The sequence below is a fragment of the Hypomesus nipponensis genome, chromosome 23, assembly GCF_054491055.1.
Source record: "Hypomesus nipponensis isolate SF chromosome 23, ASM5449105v1, whole genome shotgun sequence".
Taxonomy (NCBI): Eukaryota; Metazoa; Chordata; class Actinopteri; order Osmeriformes; family Osmeridae; genus Hypomesus; species Hypomesus nipponensis.
Window position 1 is genome coordinate 7,063,822 of NC_140383.1, and position 23,266 is coordinate 7,087,087.

Consider the following 23,266-nt stretch of genomic DNA (forward strand, 5'->3'; position numbering starts at 1 on the left):
GACCCCCCCCCCCCCCTTATGGTTTTTGTCCGTTCCAGAATGCGTATGTCAACATCAACCGGATCATGTCGGTGGCGTCCCGGCTGTCGGAGGGGGGTCACTACGCCTCGCAGCAGATCAAGCAGATCTCCAGTCAGCTGGACCAGGAGTGGAAGAGCTTCGCTGCTGCACTGGATGAACGCAGCACCATCCTGGCCATGTCTGCTGTGTTCCACCAGAAATCTGAACAGGTACGAGATACAGTGAGGTCCCTGTACTTGCGTGAAAGGAAATTAATATTTATCTCGATGGCTGCAGCTGCTTTGTTTGAGTGTTTTTTTTGGGGGGGGGATCCTAGTTGCCATGGCAGCAAATGTCACTGAGAGACTGAGTGGTTGGGCTTTAGGTGAAACTCTAAGCTGTGTGTGTCTGTGTGTGGGTGTGCGTGTGTCTGGAAGTGTGTTTGGGGGGGGGGGGGGGGGGAGGGGGCGGAGGTGGTGGGGAGTATTAGGAGGTGAAAATACTCTCTGTCTGACAAAGAGCACTTAGCTAGCTCTCCAGGCTTACCTCAGCATCTTGTAAAGTGGGGCTCTCTGGTTCCCTATGTTCCTCCCGCTCATCTTCCTGCCTGACTTCTCTCCTGTCTGCACACCTAGCGTCCAACGTGCTGTCTCCCAAGGCAGGTGTTCTGATGACCGGGCAGCCTATTTATTCGGCTCAACTCTTCTGCTCTGCAACTCGCCCTTCCTAAAAATCCCAACAGTTAGGATCTCATGCTCTCCATAGAACCTGAGACTCCCTCTGTTCTAACCGTGTGACTTCCCGTTGCCATGTGTCCAGTTCCTGTCCGGGGTGGAGGCGTGGTGTAAGATGTGCAGCGAGGGGGGGCTGCCGTCAGAGATGCAAGACCTGGAGCTGGCTATCCACCACCACCAGACCCTTTATGAGCAGGTCACACAGGCTTACACTGAGGTAAGACCCAGACCCTACTGACCCAACACTCACCAAGCATGGACCTCGCTTGAACTCACCCACTATCACAGCACCCAACACCCACACATCACCCAGGGGTATGACGCATGAACCTGACACAGTACTGACCAGGCAGCCCCTGCTAGAGCCCAGACACTCGCACCCAATAGCAACCAGTCACCCAAACCCATACTGAGGTAAGACAAAATATACCCAGTAACAGTAATGCAATTTGACATGCACAACTTTCATTTACTTGATTACATGTACATATCTGAACTGTTTTCACTTTTTTACATCGGAAATTACCTTTACTGTCACTAGGGTTTCATGTACTGCCTAGCTTGTGGGTGGGGGCAGGTTAGACAGCACTGGGTCCTGTTGTCCGTCATACCCCCACAGAGGCCTGACGATGATGACAGGGTTGTGTTTTTTTGAGCTATGCTTCATTCCTCCAACAGCCACATCTGCTCTTGTTTGTTTTATTTTAGTGTCCTCTTTAAAAAGGCTGCCTAAAAATGTTTATGGTTTGAACGCAAAGAGAAAGAGATGGTCACTTCAGACTTGTTTGTCCATATTGTGTTAAACAGTAGATAAAGAATAACACCACACCTCGCCCACGCGCCAGATGTGAATGTGTAATTTAGTCATTTTTCCTTGGAAATGAAATTACAGCCTGGTCCAGCTCAATTTAGTGAGTTAAGTAGACGGCTATAACAACCCAAAACTGGACTGTTATCAGAACACCCTCTCTTTTTTTTCCAGTCACAGTACACATACAGCTCTTATTTCTGTTCCCGAACCCTACCCCCCCCCCCCCCCCCGCCCCCCCTTCTCCATTGGATCAGTAAACCTACTGGCTTTTCTACAGGCCTCAGCCTATCAGTGACAGACGCAGTACTTTCAGCTCCCGTGTCTGTTCTGCCCCCCTCGGCAGGTGAGCCAAGATGGCAAGGCCCTGCTGGACGTGCTCCAGAGGCCCCTGAGCCCGGGGAACTCCGAGTCCCTGACGGCCACGGCCAACTACTCCAAGGCGGTCCACTGCATCCTGGACGTGGTCCACGAGGTCCTGCACCACCAGAGGCGCCTGGAAAGCATCTGGCAGCACCGCAAAGTCCGGCTGCACCAGCGCCTGCAGCTCTGCGTCTTTCAGCAGGACGTCCAACAGGTAGCAGGGAGCTTGTGCTGGTGTATGTTTGTGTTTGTGAACGAAAGAAAGAAAGAAAGAAAGAAAGAAAGAGAGAGAGAGAGAGAGAGAGAAGGCTACTAGTTGCGTAGACGGGGTACTTGTGTGTGTTATTTCATGTAACCGCACAGTAAGAGCAGTGTGAAGAAAGAGCAGATTAGTCAACAGTCCACCATGAAGTGAGGGATGTGTGTTTTTCATGAGGAGGATTCTTTCCTCTAATATTTCCCTCCTGGACATGAGCCCAGAAGTACAGTTAATATTGCAGCCTTAGCCTGGTAGTGAGAGCTGGATCAGCATTAGGGCTCCAGTACCAGGGTCAGACAGGTGACCACTACAGGACTGGAACCAAGTCTGGCAGCTAGACCCAGAGCTGATCTGAAATCAGATCACTGGAGGGCTTTTCACAACAGCAACATTCACCTCACGAGTTATGATGTCTCATTTTCAGTGTTTCCATACAGATACCGTGGCCAACATTTTTTTTCGAAACCAATATATTCTCATGCAGTGTTCAATTGAATATGCATGTGTGTTCATGAGCCTACTGTTTGTGCTTCCATGCGTGTCTATGAGTTTGTTTCCTGTCCAAATTGCTCTGTAAACCAATCTTCCAGTAGTTCCTGACTCCTGCGTTGCTTCACCGCACACATTAATTGAATGAAACAGAGAAGGGACAAATGAGAGACAGCCAGACAGACAGTGTGTCTGGTTTCACCTGGAGTACACAGTCGTCAGACAGTAGTCAGAGACTCTACCAGCCCATACAGGAATAGGCCACAGTGAGGGCTACCCTAGCTGAACCATATCTACAGTACCGCCTGTGTCCGTTCCCTGGCCTTCTGCCAACGCCCAGACATGTACACAGACACACAGACGCACAGAGTCAGAGTTCTCAGTAATAAGTCTGTCTCTGTTCAGAGGCCACAAACTGCAGCTGAGAAACAGAGTGTTCCACACAGACCAGTGGCTCAAACATTGAAGTTGCATTGAAGTTTTAGCCTGACTACCATGCTACTCCGCTTAGAACAGCCGTTTAGGCCGGCACCGGTGGGTGCCTGCTGTGAGCCCGTGCAGTGGAGACGGCCTGTGCGTCTCTCTGCCGTAGCACTGTGGTTCCAGCCATGTGTGTGTGTGTGTGTGTGAATGCGACTGGGTTAATAGACATTATCAAGACCAACAGTCTCTCCTTCCCCTCAGAGCTGTCCGCAGACCTCAGACCAGCTCTAATAGCTTTACTGCTAGTCATCCTGTCACCGTGGCTCAGCACAACAAGACAATGTGTCTCCACCTCCAACCCCCTCTCTCTCCTTCCATCTCTCCTTCCATCTCTCCCTCTCTCCCTCTCTTCCTCCCTCCCTCCTGTGTTTTTGCCCTCACTCACTTTCTCGCTCCGTCTCTTGTTTCTTTTTCTCTTTCTCATTTCTCCGATGTTGAGTGGGGAGGCCTGTCTGTTTTGCCGATAAGCGAAGGTGTAATCCTTTGTTCTGGGCTGCCTGCCTGCCTGCCTGTCAGGCTGGACTCTGGGTTGGGATGGGTGGGGTGGAAGGGTTAGGGGGGAGCGGGGAGATTGAAGTCCCCTGGCAACAGGGTTATCAGCTCAGCCACATGAGTGACCATTGGCCAGCCGTCAGAGCCTTGTGCACATGGGCCACATTTCGACATTTCCTGGCCGTGAGTCACACAGGGAGATTCCAGCCAGTCTGGGCCTGTCTGGCAGAGATGGTGAGGATGGGCCGGCCTTCCAGGGAGACCCAGGTCTGCCCAAGGTCACAGTGCTCCTCCTGGTAGATTTAAGAGGAGCCAGAGCTTCCTGGAGCTGTCTCTGGAGATATGCAGTGCATGCCTCCCTCCACACTTCTGCTCCTTATCTGGGGAAAACCATTTTTTTCATATATTTTTCATTTGTTTACTGTAGGAGGATGGAGGTCTTTAGGATGAACGAAGGGGTTTGAGGCTGCCGCTCTGCAGTGTTTGAATAGCAGGGCTTAGAGATGACAGAGGTCAAACTGTCCATTTAGGCAGGAGCAAGATTGTGTTCTGTGGAGCTGCTGCTGGTTGATCTGAGCTGGATATAGGAAGGTCAACTGTTCCTGCTACCCTGCTGTGCTATTCACAGCACTGATCTCCAAACCTTTCTCAGTTTTCACCTCGCTTCTGTGGCCATCATACTTCTCAAGCATACTCTAGGACTGAGTCCAATTAGGCCTTGTCAGGAGGAATGAAGTGTTGAAATTTAGGAGTACTTTTGGCATGCTCTCTCTCTCTCTCTCTCTCTCTCTCTCTCTCTCTCTCTCTCTCTCTCTCTCTCTCTCTCTTTCTCCCCCCTCTCTCTTTCTCTCTCCCTCCCTCCCCCTCTCTCTCTCTCTATCTCTCTGTACATTTTTGGGATGCCTCCTCGGGGGTTTGGCTCTGTAGAGCTGTAACAATTAACAGATTCCGACTGAGATTATATAGAGCACACACACAAACACACACACGGGCACTGCCCTCTCTCCCTTCGGACTGTTATAGTGGGTTTTAATCCAGAGCGTCATTTCTGCTAGGTTTATCTAGCGTCTGTTTTCAGTCAGGGGATTGTCCAGGGCAACATGTTATTATTATACGTTTAGAATAGGCTTAGCATGTTTCCTGTGGAGGAAACTTTGTTTTGGGCCAGGGGAGAGTAAACCCGGCTGAACATAGCTCAATGTTGAGTGAGATTACAGTAAACATATTTGCTTGTTATATGCCAGTCAACTGATGCACACACAAATACAAACACATACAAACATGCTATCTTTAGACTGCAAATGTAATCTTCATTAAATAGAGAAGTGTGTGTGTGTTTCTGTGTGCGTTTCTGTGTGTGTGTTTGGATGGGAGTCCACTTTTAGAAGCTTGTTCCTGTGGATGTTCCAATCAGTCAGAGGAAAATAAGAGTTCGCTGCTCACTCTGCAAACACGAGATATGTTTATAAAACATTCCCTCCTTCACGCACGCGAAACCTTCCCACTTCCCACAGACCGTTCGCACACACATAGACACACACATAAACATATTTACTGGATGGTTGCTACAGTCCACTCAGGGATAACACACAAGATAATAAGATCATTGAAGCAAGAAGTGCTGTTGGGTGCCTTTTTCACTGAAAATGACAGAGAGATCTAAGTCATTGCCAGTAACGGTTGCTTATACCACTGTAAACCACAGCTGCAGCTTCCACTTTGCTTTGTCTTGTTCGGGGTAGCCTGTCAGAGCCTCAATCCCCGGCCAAAGGAACCCACACAAACATACACACACACACACACACATGATCTCATCCTCTGAGCTGCAGTCTGATCATTAGCAACTCGTACTGTAAATTCTGGACAGACTGCAAGCTGCTTCAGATATGTGAGTCACGCAACTGTAGTAATGCCTCTATGGAGAGAGTCTGTTAATGGGTCACTGGGGGGAAGAGACTCTATGGACTTCCCTGCACTCTGGCTGCCCTCCACATTTGGCTATTCTCTCATTGACTGCAATGACATGGAATGTTACAGAAGGCTCATAATATGGAACAAATATACTGTATGTCTGGTTTACTGGAGTGGATTTAGCAAGCTAAGTGACATCTAAAAACCACTTTTCCATTGTTTAACACCAGTGTAACCTTTATCATTTGTGCTTTCCATTTCCTGTTGAGCTTTGGTTAATAAGTGAGCTAGCTGGTCATGCTAACATGTTGACATGCTGTGTGTGTGTGTGTGTCCTGTGCAGGTGATGGACTGGATAGAGAACCACGGCGAGGCCTTCCTCAGCAAGCACACGGGCGTGGGCAAGTCTCTCCACCGCGCCAGGGCCCTGCAGAAACGCCATGACGACTTTGAGGAGGTGGCACAGGTAAGAGTCGTTTGAAAATGCCCGGCACCTTCTTAATAGCTTGCTGCCAGCCATCTCATGTTTGGAGAACCCAGTACAGAATGGTGCGGTGTAGGAACTTCCTCCATAAAGAGGAGACATGCTTCATCAGCTGTTCAATGTGGCAGAGGACCACAGTATTCTGGCAGACTGAAGCATAGCTGTCTTCCTCGATGAGGAAGTGAACAAGCAGACGCATTTAGAAGAGTACACACCAAGTCACGAAGCTGAACGCAGCATCAGAACACTATTGTATTGTACGGCACAAGTCGTTACAACCGAATCACGCACGACTCTCCTGTGCTTTTTTTTTTTTACAAGCTCCTGTAACTAGCGTTCCTATGAAATGCAGTTCACAGATGGCTGGGTTTTATTCCACTGGAGCAGGTTCCACTGTTCTTCAGCGTGAGTGTGGACGCAGCTCTGAAGGCCAGCAGCCTCCTGTGTTTAGATGTTACTTGTCATTAAGGGCTCAGTGACAGATAATTAGGATACAAATGAGAAATACATGCTGAGATAGTCGGTTCTCTGGACTTCGTAGCACGGTAATTGAACCTGAAAATACATTTGAGATGAGGGATTGTTTTTATAAGGCTTGGCAGACAGCTTTCATGCTTGCTGCAGTCCATGTGTGCGAGAGGAAGGCCAGGAGACGGAGTTCTTGTACGAACCAGCTGGAAATAGTCCAGCGAAGGAAGAAAGATGCTTTTTCATGTCCAGTTTGGAAATGCTTTGTTTCATGTCATCACAATGCACATGAGTTTTATGTGCATAGACTTTGGTCAAAATAGTATTTCTAAAGTGTACGTTGTTAACCTGAAGCCTGTAGCGGTAGCGACATGAGGCCGGGTAAACTGTGACCAGATGCAGCCCCAGTGCTTTGGGAGGTATTTGAATGTTTTAATGCTAAAAGGATGTGTGTAATCCTTGTTTTAGCCTCACTCATCATGGATTTTCTTGATTTGGGTCATATGGTTTGGCACACACTGTCAGGATACACTGACAACACACACACACATACACACACAGACACACACGCACCAAACAGACACACACACACACACAGACACACACACACACACACACAAAGACATGCATCACCGCAAAAATACACGCAACACAGACACAAACACATACTGAGACATTCCAAGTTATGAGGTTATTGTACTAAAGTCCCTCTAGACATTTGTAGAAAAGGATTCTTGTGAAAGTCAATGAGCAAATCTTTGTCATTTTTCTTAAAAACACCCTTTAGAAATGACAAATATACCCTAGTTATTAATCCCTCGTCACTCAATAACCAGCTGGTATATAATGCCATTGTAAATGACAAATCTCCTAACTAGCAGGGATGCAGCTCTCGTCTGAATGATTGGCCTCTTCTACACAACCATATGATTGGGATTTGTATGAACAGAGCCCAGCCTGGTAGCAGCAGAGAAGCAGAAGCTTGTGTATCCTGCCTCTGCTTATCCAGCTCATAATGCAGCTGAGAGGAACAGATTGAGTGAAAGAGATCGAGTGTGAGTGAAAGAGATACAGACCAAGGGAGTCTGACAGGGTGTTGGGTGGAGAGAGATTACAGAGGTGGGACAGGGTCACTCTTCTGAGTTGGAATGGAGGTATCGATGCCGTCGGTCTGCAGGGAGGAGATACCTTGAGCAAGGCCTGGCGGTTCTTCTGCTCTTAGGAATACTGCTGGCACGTGTGTGCGTTAGCATCCGTTTTTGCCAGGCTTGAGATGGGTATGCTCTCAACACCTCTAGATGGTCCTGAATATGCAGCCATGCCGCAGTAATCCATTTTCCCATTCTCCAGCTGTTCACATGGAGCCTCTAGTCTAGCCCTTGTCCGGTAACACACTGATCTGCTGTGTTCACTGTGTCAATGAGATTTACACCAAAGCCATGAGCAGTGTAACACAGGGTTGTATGAATTCTAAGAGTCAGCGAGGGGGGCAAGGAGGGAGGGAGTTTATCACTCATAAACTGTGACTACAGAACAACCTGTCTTCAGAACACCTTGAGCACCCAGTTGCAGAGCACAGAGAGGCAACACAAATCCTCGCTGTTTTTGTAATAAATGGGATTTTGTATATCTGTGTCAGTGGTTTGTGTGAATAAACGCCTCTGGTTTATTTCAAAAAGAAGGATTAAGGTATTTTAGTGTGGAAAGAGATGAACATTTCTCAGATTAACTAAAAAAAGGTTTATCTGCGGATAATCTGAGATTACATTCTTGTCGTAGTAGAACTCAGGCCTGCTGGGGTCCTGGCATAGATACATAGATATATGCTTACTGTTGGAGAGATGCTGGGAGGAGATAAAACCTTAGTAGCAGGATTTAAACAGTCGCTTAAAGGCACCAAGTAAACACTGCTTGGTACATCTAAATTTCAAATATTACCTGGACAGTGATCAATCAGTAGGGTCCTACTGGTTTGTATTATTGTTTCCACTTAACGCCTGCTTTAAATGTACTCTGAGAAACAGCCCTTGGCTTTCCTAGTCAATGTGACCTTGGGCAACTTTGACTGTGTGCTGCTACCAGGTTAGCAGGTTCTAAGCAGGGCTAACCCAGATCAGCACATTTACAACACTACTATACACACTGCTAATCTGGCCGCCTGATCGCTGTTGCTGCCCTACTGAACTGTGAGAGACAGAGATAGAGGGAGAGATGAAGACGACTCCCTGCCAGCGCAGGGATTACCCACGATGCCAGAGCTTTGCCCCCTCTACTCAGCACAGGCACATTTGGCCCTGCTGCTTCTGGGTAAAGACATTTCAGTCGTTTAGCAAAGTGCATCCGTCAGCGAGGATGCTGCGCTGGGCTAGGAAGCTGAGGGAGGGACCTCTGTTCGCTAAAGTTGGATATACCTCTCCTAGTTCTGGAGAGGACCTGGAGTGTGTTGTGTTTGAGTTCTGATTAAGTTGGCTGTCTGGGTCTGCCAGTGTAGACTGGTACAGTATTTATCTCATCTTTATTTAGCCAGGTGAGTTATTGTACAGATAGCAATGTAAAGAGTACATTTCAATTGTTTATTTTTAAATGTCTGTTTTTGGTTAAGACCTAGTCTCGGACTAGTCCAGCAAAATGATGAATAACCTTGATTGCTAACCCTAACTCTAACCCTAACCTTGAGCTGTGATGATTTCTGAAGTCTGCAACAGTGCAGCTCCTTCCAGAACATACAGAACCTGGCCAGAGACCATTTCCTCTGTCTTCAAATGGTGACCCAACCACGGCTCTTCTCTTCTTCTCTTCCAGAACACCTACACCAACGCTGACAAGCTGCTGGAGGCGGCAGAGCAGCTGGCCCAGACGGGGGAGTGTGACCCCGAGGAGATCTACAAGGCAGCCCGCCACCTGGAGGTCCGCATCCAGGACTTTGTCCGACGGGTGGAGCAGAGGAAACTGCTGTTGGACATGTCTGTCTCCTTCCACACGCACACCAAGGAGGTGAGACACCTAAGACTGGAGGACGGGGCAGGATGGGGCTGAAGGGTGAGATGGGAGGGGCTTGAGATGGGACCTGGAGACTGACCTTGAGCTTGGAGTGGGGTGGGGCTGGACCTGAAGATGAGTACCAGGATGAGTGGAAACGAGTTGGATGGTTAGAGCTAAGTGGTACAGGATTTGACTGCAGCTCAAAAGGTGGCAGGTACAAATCCCTCCTATACATCACTTTGGATAAACACACAAGGGGCTGAGTTGATCTCGCTGCCTCGGTTTCTGTTTCTGAGTCTGGAGCAGCGGGGATGTGTGATGAGAGGAGAGGGGGCAGAGGGAGGAGCATACCAGTCACTCACTGAGGATCAAGCAGATTACTCAGGTATGCAGGTGGGAATTTGGGCAGGAAGAACTCATGTGTGTAACAACAGTTTTGTTGATAAACAGTGTACTTCTGCACTTACAGTAATCTTCCACCTTGTACTGTGTCCAGTAGACCACTCACTCACTCCTCCAAAAGCCAATTGGATGGCTGTTTAGTCACTGTACTTAACATCATCCTGCCTGCCTGCCTGCCTGACCGGTCTGCTCTTGTACGACAAACGGTCTTGTATGTTTTACAGCTTAGAATGGTAATCTGGGACTGTTTAACATATAGCAGTCTTCCATGGGTAGGCATACAAAGGCAATTAAAGGCTGATATTGAAACCTCTGGAGCTGACACAGGTACATGAGGATGGACCATCTGTACACCAGCCAGAACCACAATGTGTTCGAGAGATTCTGTACAGCACTGGAGCTCATGGCTGATAGCTTCTCAGGAAAGTGCTCGGGCAGATAGGAGCAGGTCTTTTTATTGGGGTTTAGCAAAGGGAAGTGGTTAAACAAAAGCCCTGGGACATTCAGGGTGAACTGAAGATGAAGGACCTGGCTGGCTGGTTGGCTGGCTGGTTGACTGACTGGCTGGTTGGCTGGCTGGTTGACTGGCTGGCTGGCTGGCTGGTTGACTGGCTGGCCAGCAGTTTGTGCATAGAACATGGCTGCTGTTGGAAAGGTTGTTTGACGGGGATAGAACAACATTGCTCTTCTGGCTTTGTTTGGTCTCAAGCTTGGCTCGAAGGAGCTACCCAGCTCCTGCCAAGTACAGCCCCAGATAGGACTTCACAACACTAGGAGTGTTCGAGTGTTAAATGAAGGCACAATCTCAATTATTGATGTTGGGTTCTCCCCAGCTGCATCTAAAACTCATTCTAGTGTCAGTTATGGAGGTGGTTCGATAGAGCCCTGAGATCTTGACTCAAGCATTCTTAAACGGTAGGAGGTTTGGTCCCTACAGTACCAGGAGTGAGGCCCAACGCAGAGTTCCTTCTCTGGGGTCAGAGAGGGTTGAGAGCCGCTGAGGCGATCTGAAACACAGGCTTGGATCCAGGTATATCTAAGGGGTGTGTCCGTGCAGAGGAATTGTGTGTGTGTGTGTCTTAAAAGCCTATTGACATGCCAGGACCAGATTATCCTGCTACTTTGCTTCAGATGTGTGGCTAATACCCACAAAGCCCTGTCAACAACAGCTTGACTAGGAGCCTCCAACAACCACCTTGTTAATGTGCCCGGTCGTCACGGTAACTCCCTCGCGAATATGCCTCGTTGTCACAGCGCTTTAATGCTCTCCCCCCCTCCAAGGTGAACTGTTGTCTTATTTGGTATCTCAAAAGACTTAAAATAGATTAGCTAGCTGTTTTGACTAGAGGGTTTTTGATATGTAATAATATCATAATTCAAATGTCCACCGAAATAGATGACTGCAACTGCCCCTGTTTCATCTTGGTAATCAGTTTCTTCCTCTCCTGCTGCCTCCACTTTCTGTCACACTCGCCCTTATGGCTTTACATTCATATGGTTTACACAAGATCAAGTTAAAAGCAGCCATTATCTTATGGGAAGCAGTGCTGTTGGTGGTTGGTGGTTGCTGTGTGGAGGCAAGAAGAGGGATGAGGTGTAAAGGGTGTGTGCAGGCTAAGCAGCTCCACTCAAGACTGGAGGATCAAACCAAGAGGAGCTATCAGTGACATGATTTATAAATCAGCAGCATGATTTAGTCATCTCAGAAAACTCTGTAGAGGGCTTGGCAATATTTCAAGTGTGTGTGTGTGTTTTGTGTGTGTGTGTGTGTGTGAGAGTGAGTGGTGACCAAAGATGTTCGGCCCTTGTGTCGGCAGTAGTCACAAAGAGAAGCATGTTTAATTCTGGGCGTGCTCACATCAGTCATGGGGAGCAGTTACCATGGGAACCCAAGATATGACAACGCTGCTCTGCTTTATGAATTCCTTAACCCTTCCCTGACAGAGTGGCAGTGCATGTCTGTCCTCTGGCTTTTGCGGGTCGATGAGAGAAAATATTTTATAAATGAAATTAAGTCTGTGCAGAATCTAGATGTGTTTCAGCATCAGTGCTCAAAGTGGGAAGGCTGACAGCATTCTATGTGGTTATAAGATTAGAGCTTGACTGCTGACCCACTGATTGTTTTTTTTTTTGTTTTGTTAAATCTGATTTAGTGATTGTGCTTGCGTAAGGCTTGAGTTGTTTCGTCTGCTTTGGGCCTGCTAATTGTTTTCTGATAGACAGAGAGAACTCAACCCAAACAGCCAGGTTCACCAGCTCAACTGTATTATGGCTTGCATGAGAACGAAGGCTTGTGATGTGATGAGGAAGCGAGTTCCGTCTCCTGCCTGCGTACTCTCCTGCCTCCCAGCTCCAGCTGCGGGGGGCTGTTGTCTATCCAAGCCTCGCCCACCTCACTGAAATATTCAAGAAAACATTCATCCCTTTCGGTCTCTATGAAATATTCACATTTTCAACGGAATGAGAAACGGACGCCTATTTTAGGTGAGTTTGCACAGGGGTGTTCTACTTGCTGAGGTGACACCTGGAATTATTAGTCTGTGGAGAGAAATCATGATCCGTTCACCTGATGTTTTAAGTATCTCAAGCTAAAATGTGAGAGGACTGAGAGGTCACTCATATTGGTTACGAAATAGTGCTTCTTTTTGTTGTATCCAACTGTATTTGTTGTATCCAACTTTCTGTAGGACTGTCTGAATCAAGACTCAGGGTTAGAGTGTTTCCGTTCTACTATAAGCCTGTTGACTACCCTGTCACTCTGTCTCTCTCTCTCTCTCTCTCTCTCTCTCTATCTCTCTCTCTCTCTCTCCCTCCCTCCCTCCCTCCCTCCCTCCCTCCCTCCCTCCCTCCCTCCCTCCCTCCCTCCCTCCCTCCCTCCCTCCCTCCCTCCCTCCCTCCCTCCCTCCCTCCCTCCCAGCTGTGGACCTGGATGGAGGACCTGCAGAAGGAGCTGTTGGAGGAGGTGTGTTCGGACTCGGTGGACTCGGTCCAGGAGTTGATCAAGCAGTTCCAGCAGCAGCAGACAGCCACTTTGGAGGCCACGCTCAACGTCATCAAGGAGGGAGAGGACCTCATACAGCAGCTCAGGTACCTGGTTTACTCACCACACCTTCACACCAGCAGCATTCAACCAGGGCAGGAGCCGTGTTAAATCCATGAAATTCACCATGAAAAACGTTTTGCATTATGTAACCTTTAAAATGACCTATAGACTGTTTTAAAGGTCTCTCTCTCTCTCTCTCTCTCTCTTTGTGTCTTTCTGCTCCCCTCTCTCTCTTCAGGGACGCCGCCATGTCGACCAACAAGACGCCCCACAACAGCTCCATCGCCCACATCGAGGGCGTGCTGCAGCAGCTGGACGAGGCCCAGGGTCAGATGGAGGAGCTGTTCCACGAGCGCAAGATCAAGCTGGACATCTTCCTGCAGCTACGCATCTTTGAGCAGTACACCATCGAGGTGAGGGCGGGGGTGGCAGGAGTGGGGTTGGGGGCGTAGCGGTTGGGAGAGAGGAGGGAAGGGAAGGTGGAGTGGGGGCAGGGGGAGGGGGTGCACATTGGGTTGAAGAGGCACCAGGGGGTGCTGACTGTAGGGCGGGGGAAGGGGTGTTGGAGAAGAGATGGAGGGGGCAGGACTAATGAGGGTGTGTGGGAGGGGGTGGGGAGGATATGTGGGGTAAGGACTCAGAGGGGGGACTTGTGAGATGTGTGTGTGTGTGTGTGTGTGAGGCAGGGGGCACAGTTGAACCCAATGAGCTCAGCGTTGGAGCCGGAGAGTGGTTCAGTTGTCTAAGTTCTCACCTGCTCTCTCTCTCTTTTCTGCTCTCTCTTTCTCTCCCCTGCTGTCTCTCTCCTATCTCTCTCTCTCTCTCTCTCTCTCTCTCTCTCTCTCTCTCTCTCTCTCTCTCTCTCTCTCTCTCTCTCTCTCTCTCTCTCTCTCTCTCTCTCTCTCAGGTGACGGCAGAGCTGGATGCGTGGAACGAGGACCTGGTGCGCCAGGTGAGCGACCTGAGCGGCGAGGACCTGAGCCTGGCCGAGCAGCGTCTGCAGCGCCACACGGAGCGCAAGCTGGCCATGAACAACATGACCTTCGAGGTGATGCAACAGGGCCAGGACCTGCACCAGTACATCATGGAGGTCCAGGCCTCAGGTAAGACACTCAGACAGACTCACACCAGACCATCGGGTCATTTCATTGTGTCAGTGTCTGGTCGGAGACTTTTGGAAAGCCATTTTCTTCCCGTCCCATAGACTATGGTGATGGAAAGCCGTCGACTTGTGCAGTCATTGACAGAGCAAGATGGAGGCATTGCTGTAACTAAGCAGGCTGTCATGGTACTGTAGAGAGGGCCAGCTTAAGTATACAAGTACAGAAGGGTAGCAGTGTGTGAGTGTTGGAGTGTGAAGAGGTCAGGTCTTATCTCAGCAGCTGTGGAGTTCCACCATCTGGAGGGGAATCAGGAATTAGGTTAAAAACGCTGGGCTTGTCTCGCCTAGGAGCAATCCTCTTACTCTCCTCCTTCTCTCCTCACTGCCTCTCCACCTCTCTCCTCCTCTCCTCTGGCTCGTTATCTGCTTCGCTCCTCCTCTTCTCTCTCTTCTTGTCTCCTTTGTTCCATTCCCCTCCTCCTCTCCTCTCAATTGTGATGTCATTGCCCTCTTATCCTTTCCTATGCTCCTCTCCTCACTGCACTCGTTCTTCACCACAAGGCGTGGAAGGAGGTTATGATGGTAGACTTCATGTGCACACACACATACACACACAGACACACACACACACAAACACATACACAAACACAGGAGGTCCAAAATCCTTTCTCTGCCCCCCTGCACTGCCCTCAGAGCAGACACATACTGTATCTGTGCCAAGAGTTTGAGAGTAGGGGGAGGGGCTTAGCCCCTTTCCCTGGTGCCTTTCCTGGGCTGTGACAGCTCCTTCGGCCATGACCAATGGAGATGTAACCCCATAGTATCCCAACACCATGAAATGAAATAAGATGGGTGTGTCTCGCAATATTTCATATGGACATTTTTATTAGGGGGTCTTCTGAGTAGGAGTGGGGCAGTGTATCCAATTATATTGATAACAGTTGGGTTTCCATGATCACAGTCCATTTATCATTGTGATATCTTTTTATTAGCTGTGTCATGTGTTTCATTTTCCATTTAATTCATTAAGAAATATCCATGCGTTGTAGGCGTTATAAAGTAGCTATAATGGTTCAATAGCTCCACCTAGTGGTGAATCCAGTCACCAACCTTATCACTCACAACAACGTCAAAACCACTACCAGTGCCTTGCTTCGCTGTACATGTATAGTCTCCCTCATTTAATAAGCTACATTCAATTTTAGGTATACAATCACGTTTAATAACTGTAATATATAAAGTAGAGTAAAGGATGTGTGTATTGAATATATATATATATATATATATATATATATATATATATATATATATATATATATATATATATATATATATATATATATATATATATATTTTATTAGCATTAGGTAGACTTGTACCTTTAGTATAGTACACATTTAAGTATTGGGCTTCCTATATGTTTAATGTATGCAGCTTCCTACCAAATTAAATACCTTGTCTGTGCAAACTTTCATGGCGAATACAACCCTTTGTGATTGTGAATGTGTGTGTGCAGGTATTGAGCTGACGGGGGAGAAGGAGGTGGACCTGGCCACGCAGGTGCAGGAGCTGCTGGAGTTCCTGCATGAGAAGCAGCAGGAGCTGGACGTCAGTGCAGACCACACCCACAAGAGGCTGGAGCAGTGTCTGCAGCTGCGCCACCTGCAGGCCGAGGTCAAACAGGTGGGAAGACACACAACCACACAACCACACACACAACCACACGCATGCACACCCACATGCACACACACACACACACACACAACCACACGCATGCACACCCACATGCATACACACACACACAACCACATGCATACACACCCACACACAAACACAACCACACACCCAACCACATGCTTGCACACACACACAACCACACGCACGTACACACACATTTATGTATTACCCTGCTGGACTGTATTTTATTTCCTCCACCACAAGCTCCCAGGAGTCAGCCTGTCAGCCAGTCAGTCAGTCAGTCAGTGTAAAACTTCTAGCAGGGCTTTAATATTTTATCATTGTCTGTCTGGTGGACTCACTCACTTCCTCACTCGTGTTCAAGATAATGGAATTATAGGAGCCCCTGTTATTGTTTTTCTCAGTGCATGTTTTATCATGTCTTTGACAGTTATTTCTTGACAAAGAGATGGGTGATCTTACAGCAAAGCAATCCAATCCCGGAACAGCAGATCACACAGGGAACATCATCTGTTGCTACCTCCATATTTTCTACTCCATGTTGGAATGTTGCACTCGGCCTCTTTCTTCCTTGGGTTTCCAGTGAAGTGAGACATGAGGAGAAGAGTTGCTTTCATGTCGAAACAGGGTGTGTCTCTCAGCTGTTTCTGTTTGGCCAGTGAGCCGGACACAGGAAATACCCTTCAAACTGACACTCTGCCGGCTCGTCTAGATGGCAAATTATCTTATATGAGTCAAGTATTAGAACGTTGTGTCATAATTAACTACAGTAGTAATGTAATAAACAGTGTCTCCAGACACAAAAGGTCTCATTGGAAAAGGCTGCAGCTGGCCTTGAATAATTGATGGTGTTTGCCGCATTGACAGCGACATACATACACACATACAGTACATACCGCTTCACTAAGAACTGTCCGGAAGAGGCCTTCATTGAGCTTTAACAGCTACAGTGACTGTAGATGTGCTCACTTAAGGTTACACCTGGAGCGAATATCCACACTTAGACCGGTCCTTTATTTTCTCAACTCCATGAAAAGTGGGATTTGGGGAGAGCGCACTTAGTGGAGGGAGATGGAGAATGGGAACACAGCCGCAGTCTTGTAGCAGCTGCAGTCAAGGACATAGGAACTGGGGGGGGGGGGGTGAGAGAGGAATTACAGCAATGATAAAGACAGGGTGTGTCTGTAAAGCAAAGTGAATGACTGAGGGGGAGAGATAAAGCGAGACAAAGACAGCGTGAGGAGAGAGGGGAGGAGGCAGAATGGCACACATTTGATAGTTAAAGGCCTCATTAGCTAATCATCACGACACCAAACAAACTGTGTGGGGTTGCATTGTCAGCCAGTTGCACACAGCCGTACACACACACACACATTCACATACAAACACGTGTGCTGACACACACACACAGACTGTTTCCCAGACGGATACAGCTGGTCTCTGATACCCACTACTAGAGAGAAAGTAGTCCATATGTCCGTAATCCCCCGGGGAGGCATTAGGGAGGAAAGAGTACTAGTGTAATACTGTGTTTAATAGTTAATATGCCAAAGAAGATAATGCTACAGCTAATCCTAGATCATCCTCCTGTTGCTGCTCAACTATGCCTGCTACTTCATCATGTTGTCTGTCCGTCTGTCCGTCTGTCCGTCTGTCCGTCTGTCCGTCTGTCCGTCTGTCTGTCCGTCTGTCTGTCTGTCTGTCTGTCTGTCTGTCTGTCTGTCTGTCTGTCTGTCTGTCTGCCTGTCAGTGAGCCTGTATATCTGTCTGTCTGTTTTCCTACCTCCCTTTCTATATGTCTGTATCTGTGTCCCTTTCAGTCCGCGTGCTGGGTAACTACTTAACATGGAAGTGCTCAGTTTAGTTGCATACCAGTCTGTTTATTGACAGTCTTTATAAGCCGTGGGGCCTGGGGGCTGGCAGCTGTTCATTGCTCAGAACCTAACCTGCCCTCTCTTCCTCCTTCCTCTCATCCCTCCTCCTCTCCTCCCCTCATCCCTCCTCCTCTCCTCTCATCCCTCCTCCTCTCCTCTCCTCTCCTCATCCCTCCTCCTCTCTTCTCATCCCTCCTCCTCTCCTCTCCTCTCCTCATCCCTCCTCCTCTCCTCTCATCCCTCCTCTTCTCCTCTCATCCCTCCTCCTCTCCTCTCCTCATCCCTCCTCCTCTCCTCTCATCCCTCCTCCTCTCCTCTCCTCTCCTCATCCCTCCTCCTCTCCTCTCATCCCTCCTCTTCTCCTCTCATCCCTCCTCCTCTCCTCTCCTCATCCCTCCTCCTCTCCTCTCCTCATCCCTCCTCCTCTCCTCTCATCCCTCCTCCTCTCCTCTCCTCTCCTCATCCCTCCTCCTCTCCTCTCATCCCTCCTCCTCTCCTCTCCTCTCCTCATCCCTCCTCCTCTCCTCTCATCCCTCCTCCTCTCCTCTCCTCATCCCTCCTCTTCTCCTCTCATCCCTCCTCCTCTTCTCCTCTCATCCCTCCTCCTCTCCTCTCCTCATCCCTCCTCCTCTCCTCTCATCCCTCCTCCTCTTCTCCTCTCATCCCTCCTCCTCTCCTCTCCTCATCCCTCCTCCTCTCCTCTCATCCCTCCTCCTCTTCTCCTCTCATCCCTCCTCCTCTCCTCTCCTCATCCCTCCTCCTCTCCTCTCATCCCTCCTCCTCTCCTCATCCCTCCTCCTCTCCTCATCCCTCCTCCTCTCCTCTCCTCTCCTCATCCCTCCTCCTCTCCTCTCATCCCTCCTCCTCTCCTCTGTTGTGCCCGGTGTGCAGGTTCTAGGCTGGATCCGGAACGGAGAGTCCATGTTGAACGCGAGCATGGTGAACGCCAGCTCCCTGTCTGAGGCAGAACAGCTGCAGAGGGAACATGAACAGTTCCAACTGGCCATCGAGGTAAACGTCTGCACCTCACCTGGATGTCCTGGCACACAAACACACGCACGCGCACACACACACAGTACCATCTTGTTGTTGACCGACAAATGCTAGGTGAAAAGACAGTGTATTGCCAATATTCACAGAGTTTTAAATAGCTAGAGTAGGGAAGCTTAGGCTCACATAGGATGGGCTGCGGGGTAAAAGTCCTGTATCAGCAAACACTGGTAACTTGGCACGTACAAGGAACACACACCAACACAAATGCACAAACCCACAAACATGCGTGCGTATGCACATAGATGCGCACACATATGCATACTCCCAAATAAACCCACACTCACAGTGTTGTGTGAGTGCTGGCAGAGACCCCAGGCTAGTTCACACAGATTTGAAGCCAAATGTGTGGTGTTCTCTGCGTCACTGGCTTGCACACATATCCACCGTAGGAGAGGGGCTAAACCAGAACCAACAGACTTCTTATGGGCTTGGACCGTCCGGGATCAGTCTGTCAGCATGGTCGGCGTCCAGAGTATCAGTGTCCTCTCGTGCTCCAGGCTCCTTTGGAGACCTCTCCCCAGCACCTCCTCAGCCCCTTCAGCGAAGACATGTGTGTTCTGGCTGGGGTTCAGCTCAGCTCAGCTATGCTCTGGAACCCATTTATGGGGGGAATGAAAATAAGGCCCCTTTAAGATGCTATTAGCAAACTTTTATTGAATCAGCCCGCTGCAGGATGTAGTGGGGAGTTTTTTTAATGTAATCACCGTCCTTCCTCTCTGTGGGAAAACAAAGATGTATGTATTTACCCCAGAATGCCCCCTCGGCAGAGCACAGGGCTCCCCTAGTTGCCCCCCACCCCCTCTCCCCTTTGCAGGGGCCCCCAAAGTAAAGTTTAGAAATGGGCTCTATCTTGATTATGATGGTGGTGCGGATGTTGTTGAGGTAAACGATGGATGGATTGGCATGACTCCCCTACAGGAAACAATCAGCAGACCTGGCCTTTATAATCCCCATTTATGATTGATCGTTTATGGGAGCTTTATGGTTCTGGCTCCTGTTCTGTCCCAGACAGTCAGCATTTCTCTTGTCTGTCAGCTGTAAAGCATTGAGGCCGGCCCAGCCTCCTACTGCATGTCAGAATTGAGAAAATCACTCTCCGTAGAGAAAGCTAAGAAGATTCCTACAGGCATGAGTTCCTTACTCTCAACATAAACGAATAACCTCCTCTTATTTTCAAATAAATCAAGTTATACATGTTGTCTTGAGCCAACACAAAAACGTATTTTTCCCTGGAAACACTTACTAAACTTTCCGTGTGGGGAAAATGAGACAGTTGTTCTCCCCGTTTTTGTTAGGTTGAGTAACTGAGTGCTACAGTAAATAAGTTGATATTAGTATTGGTGGGGCTGTGTGGAAGTGCTCCTCCTCACCCTGGTCTGGTCTACTGTGTATGGTCCTTCCCTGGTGGATGGCCAGAAGATAAATCACGTCTGGATTTGGCAGCAGAAGAACAACACGCTAGTGCGCCTGTCTGGGTCGAATTCTGCAAGATTGAGTACACCAGTAAAAATGCATTCTGGGCCTCTTAAATTTAGATATTTTTTTTCTTTCCTTTGTGATGTTGTCAAGCCCAGCCAAGCAACCAAACAGGCATCCATTTGACGTGATTACAACTGAATCTTTCCTGAATAGTGGGCAGCGTCTAAGAGGGGAGGACAGAGGAAATCTGCAGAAGGAGAGCTGATGTTGAGGAATGGCTTGGCTGTCTGCTGGGCGGACGGAAAGATTATTGCATTTTTCATCTGAGTGTGATTATCTTTAGATGGCTGCAGATAAATGACCAATGAAATGTTGACGGAAATATCTTCGACGGTGAACGTGGCATGATCGATTGGGAACGACACAGACCTGTCAAATCTGCCCCTTCCTCTTATTCCTTCTCTTCCTAATCTTTCTCTTTTTCCTCTTATCCTCATCATCCTCTCCCCTCCTCTCCTCTCCTTGCTCCCCCAGTCTCTGTTCCATGCCAACTCGCTCCAGAAGACCCACCAGAGTGCCCTGCAGGTTCAGCAGAAGGCCGAGGTGATGTTGCAGGCGGGACACTTTGACCCGGATGCTATCCGTGGCTGTGCTGAGAAGGTGGCCATGCACTGGCAGCAGCTCATGCTGAAGATGGAGGACAGACTGAAGCTGGTCAACGCTTCCGTTGCCTTTTACAAGACCTCCGAACAGGTAGGGGGTGCAGGCAACATGTTTCCTGATGACTGCCAAACTGAAATCCCTTTTTGAGGGATTCTTTCATGTTTAGAGACGATCAGTAGATGTCAATCTGTCTTGGAGAGAGAGGCCGTTCACATCCACGGCTGAAGGTGCAGACACGTGTGGTAGTAGTCATGGGTGTGTGTGTGTCCTGCAGGTGTGCAGTGTGCTGGAAAGCCTGGAGCAGGAGTACAGGAGGGACGAGGACTGGTGCGGCGGCCATGACAAGCTGGGCGCCTTGGCTGAGACCGACCACGTCCTCCCTCTCATCAGCAAGCACCTGGAGCAGAAGGAGGCCTTCCTCAAGGTACAATACAGTCACCGCACCTGAAGCAACCTCAACTTACCCAACAAATGTTTTTTAAACTGGCCCCCGGTTCAAATCTCGTGTTTGGGTCCTATATCCCAGGCATGCACGCTGGCCAGAAGAAACGCAGAGGTGTTTTTGAAGTACATCCACAGGAACAACGTCAGCATCCCAGGAGCGGCCGGCCACGCCCGAGGACCTGAACAGCAGGTCAAAGGTCAGTCACGAGAGGCCTGTCCAATCACTGACACTGTGTTAAGGACAAAGGGTGTGGTAACACTGATGTCCCGGGGGATTCTCCTCTCTTCCTAGCTATCCTGAACGAGCTGCTGCAGAGGGAGAACCGGGTTCTGCATTTCTGGACCCTGAAGAAGAGACGCCTGGACCAGTGCCAGCAGTATGTGGTGTTTGAACGCAGTGCCAAACAGGTATGGCTCTTGAACGCGGCCCAAACGGACCGAGAGATGAGTGTGTTTAGACTGGAAGACCATAACGTACAGTATGGAGAAGGCCTGGGGCTGGCCAGGGGCCTGAGGCTCTGATGATGTTGGAAGGGAAGGGGGGTGGGGGGGGGTTAGCGTGTGTGTAGAGGTGTGTGTACGTGTGTGTCTGCGTGCGTGCACGTGTGTAAAAGAGAGCGAATGAGAGACACAGCAAAGAGCGAGACACCTCTTTTCCTGTCATCCACTGGGTGTGTGTGTGTTGGCAGGCTCTAGACTGGATCCAGGAGACTGGGGAGGTGTACCTCTCCTCCCACACCTCCCCAGCAGACAGCAGCGAGAAGACCCAGCAGCTACTCAAGGAGTACGAGGAGTTCAGAGTCTCCGCCAAGGTAAAGGCCCCGTGGAGGAAGAGCTTCCGTTTGGACACGCTTCCTCCATCCATCTCCCCGTCCTCCAGTCCCCTGCCCACTTCCCTGTCTTCCATCGGTACCTGCTAGATCTATTAGTGAAACATCTCAGCAGGGCCTGGTGTGTGCGGAACAGCCTGATGACATCATGAGGATAGCAGGTGTTAGGGATCTCCCCTCAGGGAGGACTGCTCCTGCGCTCTCTCCAAATCACCTGCACACACACACACACATCTCTCTCTTTTTTTCTTTCTTCTTTTTTTCTCTCTCTTTTTCTCTCTCTTTTTCTCTCTCTCTCTTTTTTCTCTTTCTCTCTCTCTCTCTCCCTCTCTCTCTCTCTCTCTCTCTGACATGGCATCTGTGACTCCTACAGCAAACAAAGGAGAAGGTGAAGATCCTGATCCAGCTGGCGGACAGCTTCGTGGAGAAGGGCCACGTCCACGTGACCGAGCTGAAGAAGTGGGTGACCACAGTGGACAAGCACTACCGGGACTTCTCCCTCCACATGGGCAAGTACCGCTCCGGCCTGGAGAAGGCCCTGGGCATCAGCTCAGAGGTGAGGACCCCACCATACCCCACCAGCCTATTCTATTACCACAGAACTCATAACCCATAGCATTTATCCCCAGACCTGGATTGTTCCCTGCTCTCTGTTTCCCTGGGTTTCCTTCCCTTAAGCAGGGGTCTCTGTCAAAGACCCACAGAATTATGAAGGACAATGCTGAGTAGAGACAGAAAGTTAACAGTGAGAGGAACACAAGCTCTTTCATGGCTTGTCTCTCGTCAGCCTGTCTTTGTTTGGCCTGGGGCAAGGGCAGGAGGACACGAATTAGAAACAAGACGTCTACATCTTAGTTCAAAGCTCTCGACACACATATTGATCCCTCCTGTCCTCCCAAGAGAGAGGACACCGTTTGATTGGAGTCGACTGCTTGCGAGTCAGCATGGCAGCCATGGTGAAAGGACGGTTGCTAGGCCATCTCTCCTCGGCAATTGGATAATGAGATCCTCTTTTTCTGATAGGATAACAAGGACTTGGAGCTGGACATTATCCCTGCCAGTCTGACGGACCGTGAGGTGAAATTACGTGACCCCAATCATGAGGTCAACGAGGAGAAGAGGAAGTCTGCCAGGAGGAAAGAGTGAGTACAGGAAGTCCCCAGGAAGCCCCTCAGGCACCACAGACTGTGGAGCAACGGCACCTCGTAGAATGGGAATACCTGAAGAGTGGATGTACCATATGTTGCAGACAATATATGTGTCAA

General features: G+C 49.2%; 1 protein-coding gene across 1 annotated transcript in view; it reads left to right on the plus strand.

The window, feature by feature from the left end:
• kalrna (kalirin RhoGEF kinase a) overlaps positions 1–23,266 on the plus strand; it is a 103,745-nt gene that overhangs the window by 45,791 nt on the left and 34,688 nt on the right. The window contains exons 10-26 of the mRNA XM_084688475.1: positions 39–230; positions 820–951; positions 1,889–2,119; positions 5,883–6,005; positions 9,294–9,485; positions 12,793–12,962; positions 13,157–13,331; positions 13,826–14,021; positions 15,537–15,703; positions 18,484–18,603; positions 20,599–20,817; positions 21,002–21,151; positions 21,254–21,368; positions 21,464–21,579; positions 21,861–21,983; positions 22,375–22,557; positions 23,025–23,143. Coding sequence (XP_084544601.1) covers positions 39–230; positions 820–951; positions 1,889–2,119; positions 5,883–6,005; positions 9,294–9,485; positions 12,793–12,962; positions 13,157–13,331; positions 13,826–14,021; positions 15,537–15,703; positions 18,484–18,603; positions 20,599–20,817; positions 21,002–21,151; positions 21,254–21,368; positions 21,464–21,579; positions 21,861–21,983; positions 22,375–22,557; positions 23,025–23,143 — 2,723 coding nt within the window. The remainder of the gene's footprint in view (positions 1–38; positions 231–819; positions 952–1,888; positions 2,120–5,882; positions 6,006–9,293; positions 9,486–12,792; positions 12,963–13,156; positions 13,332–13,825; positions 14,022–15,536; positions 15,704–18,483; positions 18,604–20,598; positions 20,818–21,001; positions 21,152–21,253; positions 21,369–21,463; positions 21,580–21,860; positions 21,984–22,374; positions 22,558–23,024; positions 23,144–23,266) is intronic.